The 17,527-nt window shown below is 36.6% G+C and overlaps 1 protein-coding gene across 8 annotated transcripts in view; it reads right to left on the bottom strand.

Annotated features, from left to right (window-relative positions):
• Window positions 1-17,527, bottom strand: part of ANKRD17 (ankyrin repeat domain 17) — a 183,143-nt gene that overhangs the window by 21,054 nt on the left and 144,562 nt on the right. For all 8 annotated transcript variants that reach the window (XR_002830645.1, XM_014460635.2, XM_014460628.2 and 5 more), the window contains 5 exons: window positions 12,453-12,624; window positions 10,904-11,354; window positions 6,267-6,422; window positions 4,187-4,336; window positions 1,131-2,755 (listed from right to left, as the gene is read on the bottom strand). Coding sequence is in view for 7 of the 8 variants with exons in the window: in XM_014460635.2 (XP_014316121.1) it covers window positions 1,131-2,755; window positions 4,187-4,336; window positions 6,267-6,422; window positions 10,904-11,354; window positions 12,453-12,624 (2,554 nt within the window). In the remaining variant the exon portion in view is untranslated. The remainder of the gene's footprint in view (window positions 1-1,130; window positions 2,756-4,186; window positions 4,337-6,266; window positions 6,423-10,903; window positions 11,355-12,452; window positions 12,625-17,527) is intronic.

Here is a 17,527-nt window from a genome sequence, read left to right as displayed (position 1 = left end):
CGTCACAGTGAGCGGTCATTCAGCCACTTGGTCAATTTGCATATTAGTCTTTTATTATATAGGATATATATAGTATACACACACACACATATATGAATCTTATTCAGCCATAAAAAAGAAAATCCTGCCATTTTTTACTACATGGGTGGATGGTGAGGGAATTACACTAAGTGAAATAAGCCAGACAGAGAAAGACCAATACTGTGAATTCACTTGTATGTGGAATTTAAAAATAAACAAACTCTAGAAAAAGAGATCAAATTTGGGAGAGTAGGATAATGGTGGAAGGTGGTCAAAGGTATGAACTTGTAGTATAAGATAAATAAGTACTAGGAATGTAATGTACACCATGATGACTACACTTAACATTGGTGTATATATATGTGTGTGTGTGTGTGTGTGTGTGTGTGTGTGTGTGTGTATATATATATATATATATATATATATATATATATGAAAGTTATTAAGAGACAGTAAATCCTAAGAACTCTCAACACAAAAAAAATTTTTGCTTTTTATTATGCCCTTATGAAATGATGTATGCTAACAGCAGTAATCAACTCACAATATATGTAAGTCAAACCATTATGCTGTACAGCTTAAACTTATACAGTAATGTATGTCAATTATACTTAAATGAAACTGGAAAAACAAATTAAAATAAAAAGAAATATGACCAGCTTGACTACCATCTTCAATTTTATTTAACTTTAAATAGCACATGAGGTTAGTAGCAACCCTATTAAACTAGGTACCTGTATATTTTTCTCATTATTTTAAAAAAAGATAATCAAATGAAATCAAATATTAAAATTCTTCTGTTAATTACATTTTATTTAAAATAAAATACAATTTGAAATAAAATATAATTAACAAAATGGTATTACCTTAATAAATTAAAACATAAGAGACTTTTTTACATTGAGAGAAAAATATACCTGATAAGTTTATTTGTGGGAAATTCAAAATAAAATCCACTGTACTTCTAAAAAGATTAGAACACTTGAGTTTAAAAAATACAGCAATTTCTGTCTATCTGGCCTAGAGTAAAAATATTAGAAAATGGCTATGAGTTTTCACATCACTTGTGTAAATGAGCAGCTGCGGAATATCAGAAAATACAAACTTACCTGAGGGACTTGGAGCAGGTCTCTGTAATGGTGGTCTAAAACCTGGAGCTTTGGAAGTATCAGACTGATGTAAAGGATCTGAATTTGGCAAATATGAGGATTTTCCTGATAGCATAGATTCTGGTGTTGACTGAGATGAAACAACTGATCCTCCCCAGAAGGCATGAGAAGTAGGACTGTTTTCAAACAATGTGCTAAAGGGCCCAAATGGTAAGGGTGCACTGAAATTGGGAGCAATAGGCTTATTTGCTGGATGTACTGAATTTTGACAAGCACTTTGTGTACTTAAGGTCGAAGGTAGCTGAACAGAAGAGGGAACACTGTGAGGTCTTTTAATGTGATTGACACTGAGGACTGCAACAGATGAATTCTGAACTGGAGCTGGATTCTTATGAGGGGCAGTTGTGCCATGAGAGGGTGGTCTAATAGCAGGGGTTTCCATTTTAGGAGCAGGCTGGGAGCATCCCATTTGCGTCTGGGGCATGGGGTAAGTCACTGGGGCAGTAGAAGGCACTGCCACCGGAGCAGAACTTGTTGCTAAAGGAGGAACAGTCATTCTAACCTCCGGAGGAGGAACCTGAGACTGCTGAAGAGGTGGTCTTGGCTCCTGAGAAACAGATCCTGGAGGTTGTTGCTGAACAGAATGAACTGATGAACTCCCAGAACTGCTGTTGTTTGAAGGTCTATTATTTACTGTTTCTACTACTGGAGGACTACCTGCTTCCTGTTCAGAGGAAGATGCCCCTTTATTTGGAGATGCTGTTCCACAATCCAAAGGGCTATTTCTAGAAACCCCTCCTGGCTGAGCTGGTGGTGATGGGGAAGATGGGGATGATACTGGGTAGTGTTCTTTGGCAGTAGGCATGGGATATGTGGCATTTGTGGGTGCAGTGCTGTTGTTGCTTGCTGTGGTTGTTACCGTTGTGGTGGTGGCATTGGATGTCTTCACAACTGTGACAAAAAGCTGCCTTCTGACAGAAGGTGAACTTGGACTGCCATTTGTAGATGTACCAGGCACCGTTGAAGCTGATGAACTGGTTGTAGTTGTTGGACTTGAAGTTAAAGAACCTGCTGAATTCACCTGAGAACCACTGCTATTCTGATTGCTATGGCGAGGCACCATGTGAGGCTTAGGTGAGTTAGTAGCTCTGGCAGGGCTCAAAGGCCTGACAGGAAAAGGACCCCAAGTGGATTGAGCTGGTGGAAAAGTACCTCCAAAGTGGGTCATGGGCAACCTTGGTGGACGGATCTGCTGGAAAGTCTGAGCAGCAAGCAAAGCATGTGCAAACTGTGGAGGAGGATATGCTAATGGAAGAGAAACTGGAAAACCAGGCCTCACATTATTCACTGGGTTCTTAATGGTTTTGTGAGTAGATGCAGAAGAAATTGCAGGCACAGTGAGTGCTGTGGCAGTTTGAGATGTTGATGACAGAGCTACAGTCGTCATTTTAATTCCCATTAAGGAACTGTTAGCAGCAGTGGTGGTAGGTGCTGAGGACCCTATTTTGGAATTTACTGAACTTTTCAAACGATTCTTTGGAATAAGTTCATCAATTTCTTTGTCTGGATCCTTGATCAGAGCATTGATCAACTGAGTTGCTTGTCTTGTTGATTCAGTGCCACCCCTGTAGGTTGACAAAAAAAATTAGGTCTATTTTTAAATACGTAAAGCCTAAATTCATTAGCATGTGTGTATATACGTACATAGAGAGAACAATAGCCAACTCTTAAGGTATTCTGCAAATAAAGCCATACAATGTCCTGACAAGCCACTATATTTTTCAAAGGAATAGTGACTTATTTTCTAGAAATTCCATTTACTATTGTTTCCTTAGATTAAAAAATAACTTGCCTACGATAAAATGCATTAGTTAGAAAAACTACTGCACTTAAATATTTAATCTATAATGTTTCTGTAAATTAAACAGTTGATCAATACTAAAAGCAAAGTAAACAAGGAAAATAATAGAACTGAGCAAGAAAACAGTATTTTATTTTAAATCCTGGAACTTAAGATAACTCCATCTATGACATACTTATTAGTGGTTTCTCTAGTAGAACAATTATTATAATTCTCTGGAATGATGTCTCAAAATGAAAGGAATCCTGATAATACAAACAATATTAACAAGGTCAAACCCTAAGTGTTGTTTCTTCAGGAAAATTTTTGATAGCAAAAACCCTAACGGGGCCCAGCTGGCATGGCTCAGTGGTTGAGTGTCAACCTATGACCCAGGAGATCACAGTTCAATTCCCAGTCAGGGCCCATGCCCAGGTTGCAGGCTCAATCCCCAGTGTGGGCCGTGCAGAAGGCAGTCGATCAATGGTTCTCTCTCATCACTGATGTTTCTATCTCTCTCTCCCTCTCCCTTCTTCTCAGAAATAAATAAAAATATATTTAAAAAAAAACCTAAAGGGGAAATTACTTATAAATGGTATCTGCTTTCCTCTGCTCTAGATAAGGCAGACTGTGACCACCGACCTAGTCCAGGAGAGAGAAAACAAGATAGGAGAGGAGAATAAACACAAGGTAAGCTATAAAACTATCAGTTCAGTTCTCCTATTACTGTGAAGGGGCACCAAACTTATGGTTCCTCAGAATTTCATCTTTATTTTAAGGGTATTCAGGTACACACATATTCAATTCAAGACAAATATCCACTTCAAGTTTAAATCTATTATGAGCTCATATTCTAAGGACACAATCTCAGAATACCAAAGTTCAAATGCTAACTTAAAAGAAAGATGAAAACCTGCTTAAAATGTGTTGTTAAGAAATCCTTTTTAAAAGTCTCAGAATAAATTTTAAGAATGTCATATGAACAGTTATGTAAGGAAAAGATAATCTAAACTTTTGTCACACACAAGAAATATGCCTTCAAAGCCCTTTGAAATACTTCATGTGAAAAAATTATAAAGGTTATCTTCTAAAATTCCAATTTTTAAAAAGTATGCTATTAAATGCAAAGTTCCATTGAAAACTCAAATGCTTGTATTTCATTAATCTATAGTGCAATATAACACAAAGGAAGAAAACATAAGAGATAAAATTTTGCCTTATAGTTATTATCCGGTCTCCTGTCTTGTCTTTCTGCTTATCAATATCTATGTGTGCACCCGTGAACTCCCGAATAGCATTAATATTACAGCCTCCTCTTCCAATCACTCTGGATATCACAGTTGATGGAACAGATACTTTCTTCGACCTGTTTAAAAGTTGCAAAGATAAATTAAAATAAATCATTAGTTTCAGTGGTTGTCATTAAAATAAGAGAGAGTACTACTAAAATATGTTTTTGAAAATACAGAATAGATTTTTGTTGAATAATCTATTCTCACTCTAGGTGATAAAAGGCAACTAGGAATTACAGGAAAAAGGAGGGGAGGGGAGGGGAGGGGAGAGGACTGAAGGGAAAGGGAAATGAGGGGAGGGGGGAAAGAGATAAAATATAATGACGAAAGATTGTTTTGTTGATTTTCATTCTTCATAAATATGTGTAAAGTACATACTATGTAGACATGCACTGTGCTAATGCAAATAAAATAGCAAATAAGAGAGACATGGGTTTCTGCCCATATGTATGTATATTGACTATGTAGACACCAAGTGAGAGCTATAATACCATGCCTAGAGTGGTTTAATAAGATAAACTAAATAAACAGTGGTTAGAGCATCTAATCCAGCCCAAGGAGGTAAGAATGGTTTCTTGTGGGCACATTTGGGTGATTGGTTCACATTCTTCTTTTTATTCTCTAATATGTAACTGAAAGGATGACATTAAAAATTTGTTTCCCTGCATTCTTCTGGAGGCATTAAAATTATCCAAACATAGAGACTCACTAAAAGAATGTTCAGTAGTATGAGAAACAGAACCCACTGAGATTTCAAAAAAAGCAAAACAGCCCGGCTGACATGGCTCAGTGATTGAGTGTCTACCTATGAACCAGGAAGTCATGGTTCAATTCCCGGTTAAGAGACATGCCCGGGTTGCAGGTTTGATCCCCATGTAGGGCGTGTGCAGGAGGCAGCCAAACCATGGCTTATTGATGTTTGATCTCCTTTTCTCTTCCTCTCTCTAAAATCAATGAAAACATATTTAAAAGTTATATTTTAAAAAGGTAAGATGTTACCCCTGCCCTTTTATATACATATCTAAATTTCCTGACAATTCCTTCTTCCCTAAAGAGAATAATGAATCAGTGATTATTATTTTGAAATGCTAGGAATGTCTTTGTAATCACAATATAAAATTGCACATGGAAAAACTGAATTACCTTATTTTTGTACAGAGAGTACTTGGATGTTGTGATTTCAATGACTACAATAGTGTATGTGAATAAGTTAATGTGTATGTGTGAGAAAAAGACAGAGATAAAGAAAGCTGTTGCTTCAAATAATCAAAAGTCTAATTTTTGATGGAATTTCTAGGGAGTTCTTTAACATAGGTCATCAAAGATTTAAAATCCTTTCTGGGCCCTAGCCGGTTTGGCTCAGTATTTACTCATTCTTCAAATACTTACAAGCATGCATTAGACATTACCTGGGCTCTGAGATTACAAATCTGGGCACATCCCCAGTGGGAAGTGTGCAAGAGGCAGCTGATTGGTGTTTCTCTCTCATCGATGTTTCTAACTCTCTATCCCTCTCCCTTCCTCTCTGTAAAAAAATCAATAAAATATATTTAAAAAAAAAAAATAAATAAAATCCTTTCTGGGTGTGTAGTAAAGTTTAAAACCAATATTTACTCATTCTTCAAATACTTACAAGCATGCATTAGACATTACCTGGGCTCTGAGATTACAAATCTGAACAAAACACCATCTATCTTTCACCTTAAAAAAGTTACATGAGTTCTCTATCAAATACCACTACCTATAAGGATTAAGCAGGTAACAGTCATCTTTTTATGTAAAAAGCTCCTAATTTTTAAGAATATTAACATATGCTGTTGTGTGTTTTTATCATCTAAAATATGATGTAGATCGTCTCTGTTAGCAAGATTTGGCCTTGGGCCACCAGTCTGCAACCTCTGAAACACTTGGAGGAATTTAACTGTAAGGTACTAATCCATATTTCAATTTGAAATAGAGCATATTTAAAAACTGAGAAAAACAATCAAGGAAACAAGTACTCACCTTCTTACAACTTCTTTCCATCCTTCTTCCCTCTTTTGTCCTCGCTTAGGACTTGCTACAGTTAACTTCCCATTTGGAGAAGAAAGGGGAGATGGACCCGATTTTGTGCAAGTGGACAGGGAATTACTGGTCACTTCAGTGACAGTCTCTGACAATCTTTAACAGAGAAAGGATAAGTACATTAAATATAGAGCAGATGTAGAATTTTTAAATGATAAAGGCAATCATTTACATCATTTTATTATTTTATTTAAAATATATTTTTATTGATTTCAGAGAGGAAGGGAGAGGAAAAGAGAGATAGAAACATCAATGATGAGAGAGAATCATTGATCAGTTTCCTCCTGCATGCCTCCTACTGGGGATCAAGCCAACAATCCAAGCATGTGCCCTGACTGGGAATCGAACCATGACTTCCAGGTTCATAGGTTAATGCTCAACCACTGAACCATACCCGTTGGGCAATTGTTTTATTTATTTTTAGAATGAACATGGTACCCAAATAAGAAATTTACTTTTCATTTTTCAATACTTAGCATAATATGAAAATATTTTAAAAGATAGTTTCTAGAAAATAACTATAAGCCAACAAATTGGACAATCTGGAAGAAATAGATAAAATTCCTAGAAATATACAATCTTCTAAAACTGGATCAGGAAGAGTCAGAGCATCTGAATAGACAGATTACAACTAATGACATTGAAGCAGTAATTTAAAAAAGTAAGCCCTAACCAGTTTGGCTCAGTGGATAGAGCATCGGCCTGCGGACCAAAGGGTCCCAGATTCGATTCCAATCAAAGGCATGTACCTTGGTTGCGGGCACATCCCCAGTAGGGGGTGTGCAGGAGGCAGCTGATCGATGTTTCTAACTCTCTATACCTCTCCCTTCTCTGTAAAAAATAAATAAAATATATTATTTAAAAAATAAATAAATAAAATAAAAATAAAACACCTCCCAATAAACAAAACTCCTGGACCAGATGGCTTCACAGATGAATTTTACCAAACATTCAAAGAACTAACACCTATCCTTCTCAAACTATTAAAAAAATTCAAGAGGACGGAAGAGTCCCAAGCTCATTTTATGAGGCCAGCATTATCCTATAATTCCAAAACCAGATAAAGCCATTACAAAGAAAGAAAATTATAGGCCAATATCCCTGATAAACTGAGATGATAAAATCCTCAACACAATATTAGCAACCTTGATCCAGCAACATATTAAAAAGACCATAAACCATAACCAAGTGAGATTTGTTCTGGAGATGCAAGGTTGATAAAATATCGGTAAATCAGTAAATGGGATACACCACAAAATGAAAGATAAAACCACATGATCATATCAACAGACATAGAAAAAGTATTTGATAAAATCCAGCAACCATTTATAAAATCTCTCAGCAAAGTGGGAATAGAGGGAACATAGCACAATAAAGGCCATATATGACAAACCCACAGCCAACATCATACTCAATGGACAAAAACTAGAAGTGTTTCCCTTAAGATCAGGAATAAGACAGGGATGCCTGCTTTCACCATTCTTATTCAACATAGTACTAGAAATCCTATCCACAACAATCAGACAAGAAGAAGAAATAAAAGGAATCCAAATTGGAAAAAATTAAAATTGTCATTATTTGCAGATGACATGATACTGTGTATATAGAACCTAAAGATTCCACCAAGATACAAAATAAATATACAGAAATCAGTGGCACATATTTATACATCAATAATGAACTATCAGAAAGGGAAACTAAGAAAACATTCCCATTCACAATTGCTTCAAAAAGACTGAAATACCTAGAAATAAATTTAACCAAGGATATAAAAGACTTGTACTCAGAAAACTATAAGACACTCAAGAAAGAAACTAAAAAAGATACAAACAAGTAGAAGCATATATCATGTTCATGGCTTAAAAGAATTCACATCACTAAAATGTCCATACTATCCAAAATCATCTATAGATTCAACTCAATTCCTATCAAAATGCCAAAGGCATATTTCACAGTACTAGAACAAATATTCCAAAAATTTATATGGAACCACAAAAGACTCCAAACAACAACAGCAACCTTGAGAAAGAACAACAAAGTTGGAGGAATCATGCTACTTAATATCAAACTATAGTACAAGGACATAGTAATCAAAATAGCATGGTACTGGCATAAAAACAGACACATATATTAATGGAACAGAATATAGAGTCCAGAATAAACCCACATCTTTACAATCAATGAATGCTTTTTGTTTTGTTAATCTCACCTGAAGATATTTTTACATTGAATTTTAGAGAGTGGAAGGGAGGGGCAGGGATGGAGTAGAGTGGGAGAATTAGAGAAAGATAGAGAGAGACTTCCATACATAGATTGGTTGATTCCCCCATGTACCCATACCAGAGCAGGAATCGAACCTGCAACCCAGGTATGTGCCCTTGACCAGGAATCGAACCAGAGACCCCTTGGTGCGCGGGCCGATATTCTAACCACTGAGACACACCAGCCAGGGCTATGGTCAATATTTAAGAAAGGAGGCAAAAATATACAGTGGGGTAAAGATAATCTATTCAATAAATGGTACTGGAAATATTGGACAGATACATGAAAAAAATGAAACTAGACCACCTTCTTACACCATACACAAGAATAAACTCAAAATGGTTTTAAGATAAATGTTAGACTTGAAACCATAAAAATCCTAGAAGAAAACATAGGCAGTAAAATCTTGGACATTTCTCATAACAACATTTTTTCTTATATATCTCCTAGGGCAGTGGTCGGCAAACTCATTAGTCAACAGAGCCAAATATCAACAGTATAACGACTGAAATTTCTTTTGAGAGACAAATTTTTTAAACTTAAACTATATAGGTAGGTACACTGTTATTAACTTAATTAGGGTACTCATAAGGCTTAGGAAGAGCCACACTCAAGGGGCCAAAGAGCTGCAGTTTGCCGACCACGGTCCTAGGGTAAGGAAAAACAAAAGAAAAAATTTAAACAAAGGGGACTACAACATATTAAAAAGTTTTTACATAGCAAGGAAACCTTCAACAAACTGAAAAGACAACCCACTGAATGGGAGAACATATTTGCCGATATATCTGATAATGGGTTAATAGCCCAAAATTTATAAAGAATTTATACAGCTGGCCACATAAAAAACAATCCAATTAAATAATGGGCAAAAGATTTGAATAGACACTTCTCCAAAGGGATATACAGAAGGCAAATAGACCCATGAAAAGATGCTCAAGGTCATTAATCATCAGAGAAATGCAAATTAAAACCATAAGGAGATAGCACCTTACCCCTGTCAGAATGGCTGTCATCAATAAACCAACAAACAAGTACTGGCCAGAATGTGAAAAAAAGGGAACCCTCATGTACTGTTAGTGGGAATGCAGATTGGTGCAGCCACTGTGAAAAGCTGTATGGAGTTATGTAAAAAAATTAAAAAAAACAAACTGCCTTAATACCCAGCGATTCCACATCTGGGAATTTATACAAAGAAACCTGAAACACTAATTCAAAAAAATATATGCACACCTATGTTCACTGCAGCATTATTTACAATAGCCAAGAGTTGGAAGCAGCCCAAGTGTTCATCAGTAAATGAGTGGATAAAAAAAACAAACTATGGTATATTTACACAATGGACTACTACTTGGCCATAAAAAGCTAACCTTACACTTGGCAACAGCAAAGATGAACCTGGAAAGCATTATCAGTGGCCGGCAAACTGCGGCTCGCGAGCCACATGCGGCTCTTTGGCCCCTTGAGTTTGGCTCTTCCACAAAATACCACATGCGGGCGTGCACATACAGTGCGACTGAAACTTCGTGGCCCATGTGCAGAAGTCGGTATTTTGTGGAAGAGACACACTCAAGGGGCCAAAGAGCCACATGTGGCTCGCAAGCCAGTTTGCTGATGACTGTGTGAAATAAGCCAGTCAGAGACAGACAAGTAGAATATAATTTCACTCATATGTGGAATCTAATAAACAAAATGAACTTATAGGCAAAACAGAGAGAGAGACTCATAGAGAGCAGGCTGACAGATGTTGGTGGGGTAGGGACTGAGCAAAAAAAAAAGGAAAAAATAGCTCTGGTCAGTGTGGTAAGTGGTTAGAGCATCAGCCTGAGCACCTAAGGGTTGTTGGTTTGATTCCCGGTCAAAGGTATATACTTCCATTTAGAGTTTGCCCTTTTCCCCCAGTTGGGGCATGTGCATGCTGGAGGTGATTTTTCTCTCTCTCCACCCCCAACCTTTCACTTTCTCTAAAAATCAATGGAAAAATATCCTCCAGTGAGGATTAACAACAACAACAAAAAAAGATGCTATCTAGAGTTAAAATTTAGAGGAGTTTAATCACAATAATAATCACTGAGTACCCATAATCAATACTTTTTATGGGCTAAGTTTAACAAAATGAATAAATTACATTGTAAAAATAATTTTATCTCTCATTAATATAAAATCTAAAATGTAGCATATTTTTCAAATCAAATAAAATTGTGTTGTCAAAACAAAGGCAAATTCTTGTTCTGCTGTTCTTTACTGGATTTATAAAAAAATTTAGCAACAAGCATTTCATGATACTATAAATTATAAAAATAAAAATTGGAACTAACTTTATTGAAGCCTTGCCAGAAACAGATTTTCTCTCCTCCTTTGGAAATGTAACCAGAACTGATGGCTGTTTCTTGTTGGTCACAGTGGTAGTAACCACAGCAGGTGAATGATTGTCACTCTTTCGGCTGCTATTGCTGTTACTACTTTCATCACTGCAGCTGGAAATCCTCATGTTATCACTGTCCCCACTCTCGCTGGTACTGCTACTTTTTGACTCTCCTCCGTTCACCTTCTCTGGCTGACTGTATGAGATTGGTAGTGGATCATCAAATATAATTTGAACGTTTTCTGGAGTCATTTTATTTTTCCTGTTTTTCCTCTTTGAACTGGTTGTAGTTATGGTATTATTTCTTTTACCATGGGAACCTGCCAAAGTTGTCCAGGTTGCAGATATACCTATAGTAGTAGTGGTTGTGGCACTTGGAGGCTCTGTCAAGACTTCAGGCTCATCTGTAAAAGTACCAATAATGAATTAGCAAATTCTAAGAATTCTTAGAATATATTTATCTTTAAGCACTTCAAGAAAGAAAACCAGGAGTTATTTGCTTCTATTAGACATAAAGTCATCAGGCATTCCAGCATTCATCATAAGGAGATAAATATGACTGGTCTATTCTATGTCTCTAAGTCCTAAACAATGCATAATAGGCAAGTGTAAGAATTATTTGGGGGACAGTTTTATAAATGTGAGTATATACTGTATATTGAATGTTTTATATAATTAAATTTCTTGGATGTTATAATGTTATTGTGGTTATGTAAAAATGTTGTTTTTCTGGGAAATACATAATCAAGTCTTTAGGGGCGATTTTGCATGATACATACATCTTACATGCAAACTGTTTAAAAAAAGAGGAAAAAAGATAAACAAATGTACCAAAACATTATAATAATCTAGGTGATATTCAGGTGTTCGACATACTAATCCTTAAACATTTCTTTAGTTCAAATTTTTTTCAAATTAAAAGGCTAGAGGAGGTAGAACACACACACACACACACACACACACTGCATACATATTTGGTAATTTAGCAGTGATGGTTCTTCAGAATATCATCTCAAATAATCTTTAACTAGAACCTCGTTAAAAATAATTTCCTCATTTGAGAAAAGTCTGAATATGGTCTGGATTATAGATAATATTACCAAATTACTGTTAATTTTTTTTAGGTAGTACTATTATGTAAGCAAATGTCAGGTGTATGTTGAAGTTTTATAGGTACAATGTCAGAATGTCTGCAATTTACTTTCAGATAGCTTAGAAAAAATATGTATGCATATTTAGAGGAAAAGAAATTGAAGTAAATGGGTAAATGCTTACTTTTATTAAAACCTAGGTAAAGTATATTCAGGTGTTTTACCATTTTAATTTATCTTCATAATAAAAAAAGCTAGAGAGAAGTCTATAAATAAAAATAGCACATAAATACTTTAAGGGCTTATTAATTTAGAAATCTAATTTTACCTAAGTTACTGATATTTTAAAAATATAATTTTCAATACAATGTATTATATGAAACAAATAAGATGGTTTGTAGAGAAAAATACCTTCAACTTTATGCTTTTCTTTTTCTTGAGCAGCTTGGAGTTCAAAGTTCTCTTTATTTTTCGCTTCAATTTCTTCTAGTTTTCTTCTTTGTTCTTCCTTTTTCTTTCTTCTCTTCTCCTTTCGCTTTTCTCTTTTGGCAGCCAAAGCCAGCCTCCGGCTTTCTTCTCTTAACTGTTAAAGGATCAATAAAACAGAACAACACTGGAATTTACCATGGAAAAAAATTGGTCTATGTTATCATGAAAACTGGGATATCATAAAATTCAGTCATATAGCTTAATTCATTATTTGATCGAGATCATACTCTAATCGCTGTAAAGAGAAAGTATTTTTAAAGACTCAAGATCAAATTAATGATAAAAATCTAATTTTAAAATGGGTGCCCTGGACTGTGTTCTCAGTGGTTAGAGCCTGCACACCAGCTGGTCTCTTAGGCTCAATTCCCAGCCAAGGGCACGTAGACCTCAGTTGCAGGTTTGCTCCATGGCCCAGGTTATGCACGTGTGGGAGGCGGCCAATCGATGTCTCTTTCCGATTTATGTTTTTCTCTCTCTCTCTCACTCTCTCCCCCTCCTCCCTCCCTTCCATACTTTCTAAAAATCAATGGGAAAATATCCTCAAGTGAGGATTTAAAAAAAGAATAAAAATAGCAAGATACCATGTGTTATTTGTTAATTTGGCAAAAATAAAAAAGATATTGTTACCGGGGAATTGACGAGACCTGGGTTCTTATCTTCTTGAAGGAAAGATTTCAATCACGAGTCAAAATGTAGAAAAGCAAGCAAGAATTTATTGTCTTCAGCAAAACACACTCAGGACAGTGAAATAAGGAAGGGCATAGAAGAAGCAACAGAAGAACCTGGGCTGGGTCGCTTTGGCTTACAGGGAAGTCAGAGAAAAGAGAGCCTTGGAGACAGGTTCATGGGGTTAGCCTGGGAAGAGCTGCCACTGCCAATTGCTTCCCTGGTTCAAAGTCTCCTGAGGTTCCTTGGAATTTAGGAGATAGGAGCCTGTGGGGGGGAAAGAGGGGCACGGGAATGGCACGGGCATACTCGCTGGAGGGAAAGCTTATTGGGATCTTCCTTTTCATTGGTTTTAAAAGCTGGCATTTAGGGGAGGTCTTAAGGGAGGATATTCATCAACTTTATGCTGATGAACCAAAAAGTGAGATTTATTCTCTTAATTTGTCTGTCCTTGGGTGTGGTTGGCAAATGACACTAATTTCTTTTTTGTCTCCTGAGTTCTGTGATTTAAGCTATTTACCCTCTGGGTTGGGAAGAAGTAAAAACCTTTTACTGGTAAGTATCCTTGGTTTAGGGAAGATAGGATTTTAGTTTCCCTATTCTGCTTGTCCTGGAATTTTCTTAGCTTCTTACTATCCTACAATATACTCAAAGAAAAATATTTTCAAAGGATCAAAATGAAATTAATGATAAAAATCTAATTTTAAAATGGGTGAATGATAAAGAAATATGTAGCTTCCTAATCGCTAAACATATACCCATAGCATGTGTTGTTCATTAATTTGGCAAAAATAAAAAAGATATCATATATCAGTATAAGCTTTGGAAAATAAGTTGTTTCCTATACTGCTATGGGTATATATATTTACATTTTAGGAAACGTAATTTGGAAACCTCCTATGAAAATTACAAACTGCTTATCCTAAGAATTTATTCTGCATAAAATGACTGTCTCTGGTGAAAAGATATAGGTTCAATAATGTTCACCATAAAATTAATTATAATGGCAGTAAAAAAAAAAAAAAAGGTAAATCCATCAAATGGTGGGGACAAATTAACAACACACCTTCACCGAATATTAGGCAGCCATGAAAAGTATCTAAATATATACTTGGGAAAATGCTCACAATTCACATTTGTTAGGAGAGAAAAAAAAGGCACAGTGCAGACAAATTCTCCCATTTATAGGGGAAAGCCACCCTCATGTGAGTCTATTTGTAGAAGTACAAAAAACAACCCCACTAAGGATAAATATCAAAGGCTTACTAGTGACTATCTCTAGAGAGTGGGACTGGAGTAGCTGGAAGATGGCGACTTTTAATTTTACTTTATATATCTGTACGTTGTTTCTATTTGTCAAAACTTTCATAAGTAAAAAAAAGTTAAGCATAAGTTTCAAAGTCCAATAATATCTCTTAATAAGCTATTTTAACTATTCCATTTTTCTCCTTGGTTCATAAAGTGGGAAAAACCTTCAAACTCCTTTGTTTGTATATACTCTTACAGATGTTTTCAAACTAAAAAAAAAGGTACTCCCTGCCCATAACCTAGCATTCTGTATATTTTATATTTTAAATATTAGATGTCAAAACAATGATACTCAGTTTATGGAAAATATCCCAATGTCCTAACTAATGAAACCAGAGCTCAAAGACAAGTTCATAAGCCAAATCAACATTATTTTTCATCAGAAAATGTCTAACTTCATGCTTTAAGTCTTTTGCTAGATACTCATCCTGCCTTTTTTCTTTTTCTTTTAATTTTTTAAAAAACTTATTTCAGAGAGGAAGGGAGAGGGGAGAGTTAGAAACATCAATAATGAGAGAGAATCAATGACCAGCTGCCTCCTGCACACCTCCTACACCCAGGTATGTGCCCTTAATCGGAATTGAACCTGGGACCCTTCAGTCTACAGGCCAACATTCTATCCACTGAGCCAAAGGTGCTAGGGCTCACCCTGCCTTTTCAAATTATCCCAGTTAGGAGTCCGAAAGGTTTTGCACAGCGTTGAAGTTTTTACACCCTAGGGCAATGCACCATAATTACATTCTCTTTGGGGGTAGAGATAAGACTTTTATTCCTGAAAAGGAAAACAGTTCAGGAGAATCTGTAGAAAACGGATACTTTCTCAGGCAGATAGACTTCAGGAAAGAATACAAATGGAAGTTGAAATTGTAGAAATTGTCTTAGTAGCACCCCTAGAAATTTTTGGTGGGCCTCTAGAAACTCCAGTCTGAAGAAGGGGAGAGGAACTTTTGACTTTTCAAAAGGACTAAGAAGAAAACAGTAATTGCTTGGTGACTTTCACCCCTAGGTCACTGTCTGGGAGGAGGAGTTATATATGATTGGTGGTTTTAAAAGAAGGAACTGAGCATGTGCTGACTCAGCTCATTGCTTTAGTGGGGCTACCGGTTGGTCCTCAGGAAAAATGCTTTCTCCGCCTGAACTCCAGTGAGGGAGGCTGTTGTCCTGTTTTGCTCTGATTTTGATAGAAAGAATGGGTAAGTGCCAGGGGAAGAGGAAAAGTGGAAGTGGGGGTGAAGGGTGTGGCAGAAAAATATTTTCAAAGCGACTGAGGCTGTAGATATAAAGCCTCTCCAATTCAGTTAGGAATAATACATACTTTAATCTATATTATGTCTGTATGAACAGAAAAACTTTGAGAAAGGTACAGGAAATAGCTTTTGGGGGATCAAAATAACAAGTGAAGTTTAAGACTTTTGACTAGGTCAGGATGGGTAGTTTTTGTGGTCTGGATTTTTAAATTTGTCCAGTGGCAGGAGATAATTGTAATTACTATTCAAGGGAGGGAAAGAATTTTTTTTTTTATTGGATACATCTTCCATTTACTTTTTATTTTTTAATTTATCTTTATTGTTGTTAAGTATACAGATGTCCCCTTTTCCCCCCATTGGCCCCCTCTATTCTACTCCTGCTCCCAGGAAGAACTTTTCAAAAATAGACAAGTTTAAATCAGAAAGCAAGGTTTCATCTAAGCCCAGGTGGCCAAGATGTGGGAGTGATGGGCCAGGGCAGGTCTTAGTGTTGGGGTGTGGCTTTATCTCAGGTATGCTAATGCCTCTAGCTTTAAAGAGTTCAGTGAAAGCTAGCCCTCTGGCAACAGGAAGAGCCTAGATACCAAACTTTTATAGTTCAGCCTTAGGCTAAGCCTTTCTTGTTTCTCAATTTTGAAGTTCTAAAGCTAGTATTCTGATAACCTCATAGATCTTACTAACTTTGGACTCACTAAAAAATGGGGCACATATTCAGAGGTCCTAGTGAAACTCTTTTTGGGGGAGAGACCTGAGACTATGGCTACAAAGGCATGGCGCTCTCTAAAACTTAAGAATTAGACAAGATAGATACAGATTTAAGAGGCATCATAAATTTGTAGGTTGTAGCTGAATTTAATGAATTAAATGAGATTACTGAAAGGAAGAAATTATAACTATACAAGTGTACAATTATGTGTGCCTGAGGAGGAAGGGGGAGAATATCCAATATGTAAGAGGGAGAGTACATGAAACTATAGAAGGCCTTAATAGGGCACAGGAAGACAATCAGAAGAAAGTAGCTTCAATGAGAAAAGTTTCATGAAGGAAGGCAAATCACAAAGTATCAAAGAACTGAAAAGAGGTAACAGGACTGGGCAGTAAAGATGGCGCTGGTGATCTCTGCCACAGTTCATTGGAATAATGGGGGAGCAGGCAAATGATCCTGGATTGAGGATTAAAAATATAAAGAGTAGAGTTGAAACAGGCTAATAAGCCAGGATAAGTAGAATGGGGAAACTGAGAGAGCTAAACTGCAGTTTTCAGCCATCTATTAAATCCTATTTTCCCTAAGAGTAAATGGTTTGCACTTCTCCCCAACCAGGGTAAACAATCAGGCTACTCAGGGAGACAGCAGAAACCAGTAAGTGCCACTTGCTAACTACACCCAATGACAGATGAAGATAATAAACCTCATTTTGGTATATCAGCATAAAGATGATGAATATTCTATTGAGATCTTCTCCTAAGACTTCCCCTTAACGCCTAGCCTTTTTTTTAGTGGGGGGAGGGGACAGAGAGAGAAACATCTGGGCCAGATCTAACCTGCAACCCAGGTACCTGCCCTTGACCAACGCTCTAACTACTGAGCCACATCTGTCAGTCTAAATGCCCAGCCTTTAAAACCCCCCAAAACCAAGGTCCAGCACAGAGCATGCTCTCCCTCTGAGGAGCATGCCCGTGCCCCACAGCACCGCCCCCTCCCGCACCGTTCTTTCCCCATAGGCACCATCTCCTAAACTCTAAAGGACCTCACAAGGCTTGCGACCAGGGCAGCAA

Source organism: Myotis lucifugus, unplaced genomic scaffold (genome assembly GCF_000147115.1).
Source record: "Myotis lucifugus unplaced genomic scaffold, Myoluc2.0 scaffold_136, whole genome shotgun sequence".
NCBI lineage: Eukaryota > Metazoa > Chordata > Mammalia > Chiroptera > Vespertilionidae > Myotis > Myotis lucifugus.
Note: the sequence above shows the minus strand (reverse complement) of the source record. Positions and strands in the feature narration are given on the sequence as shown.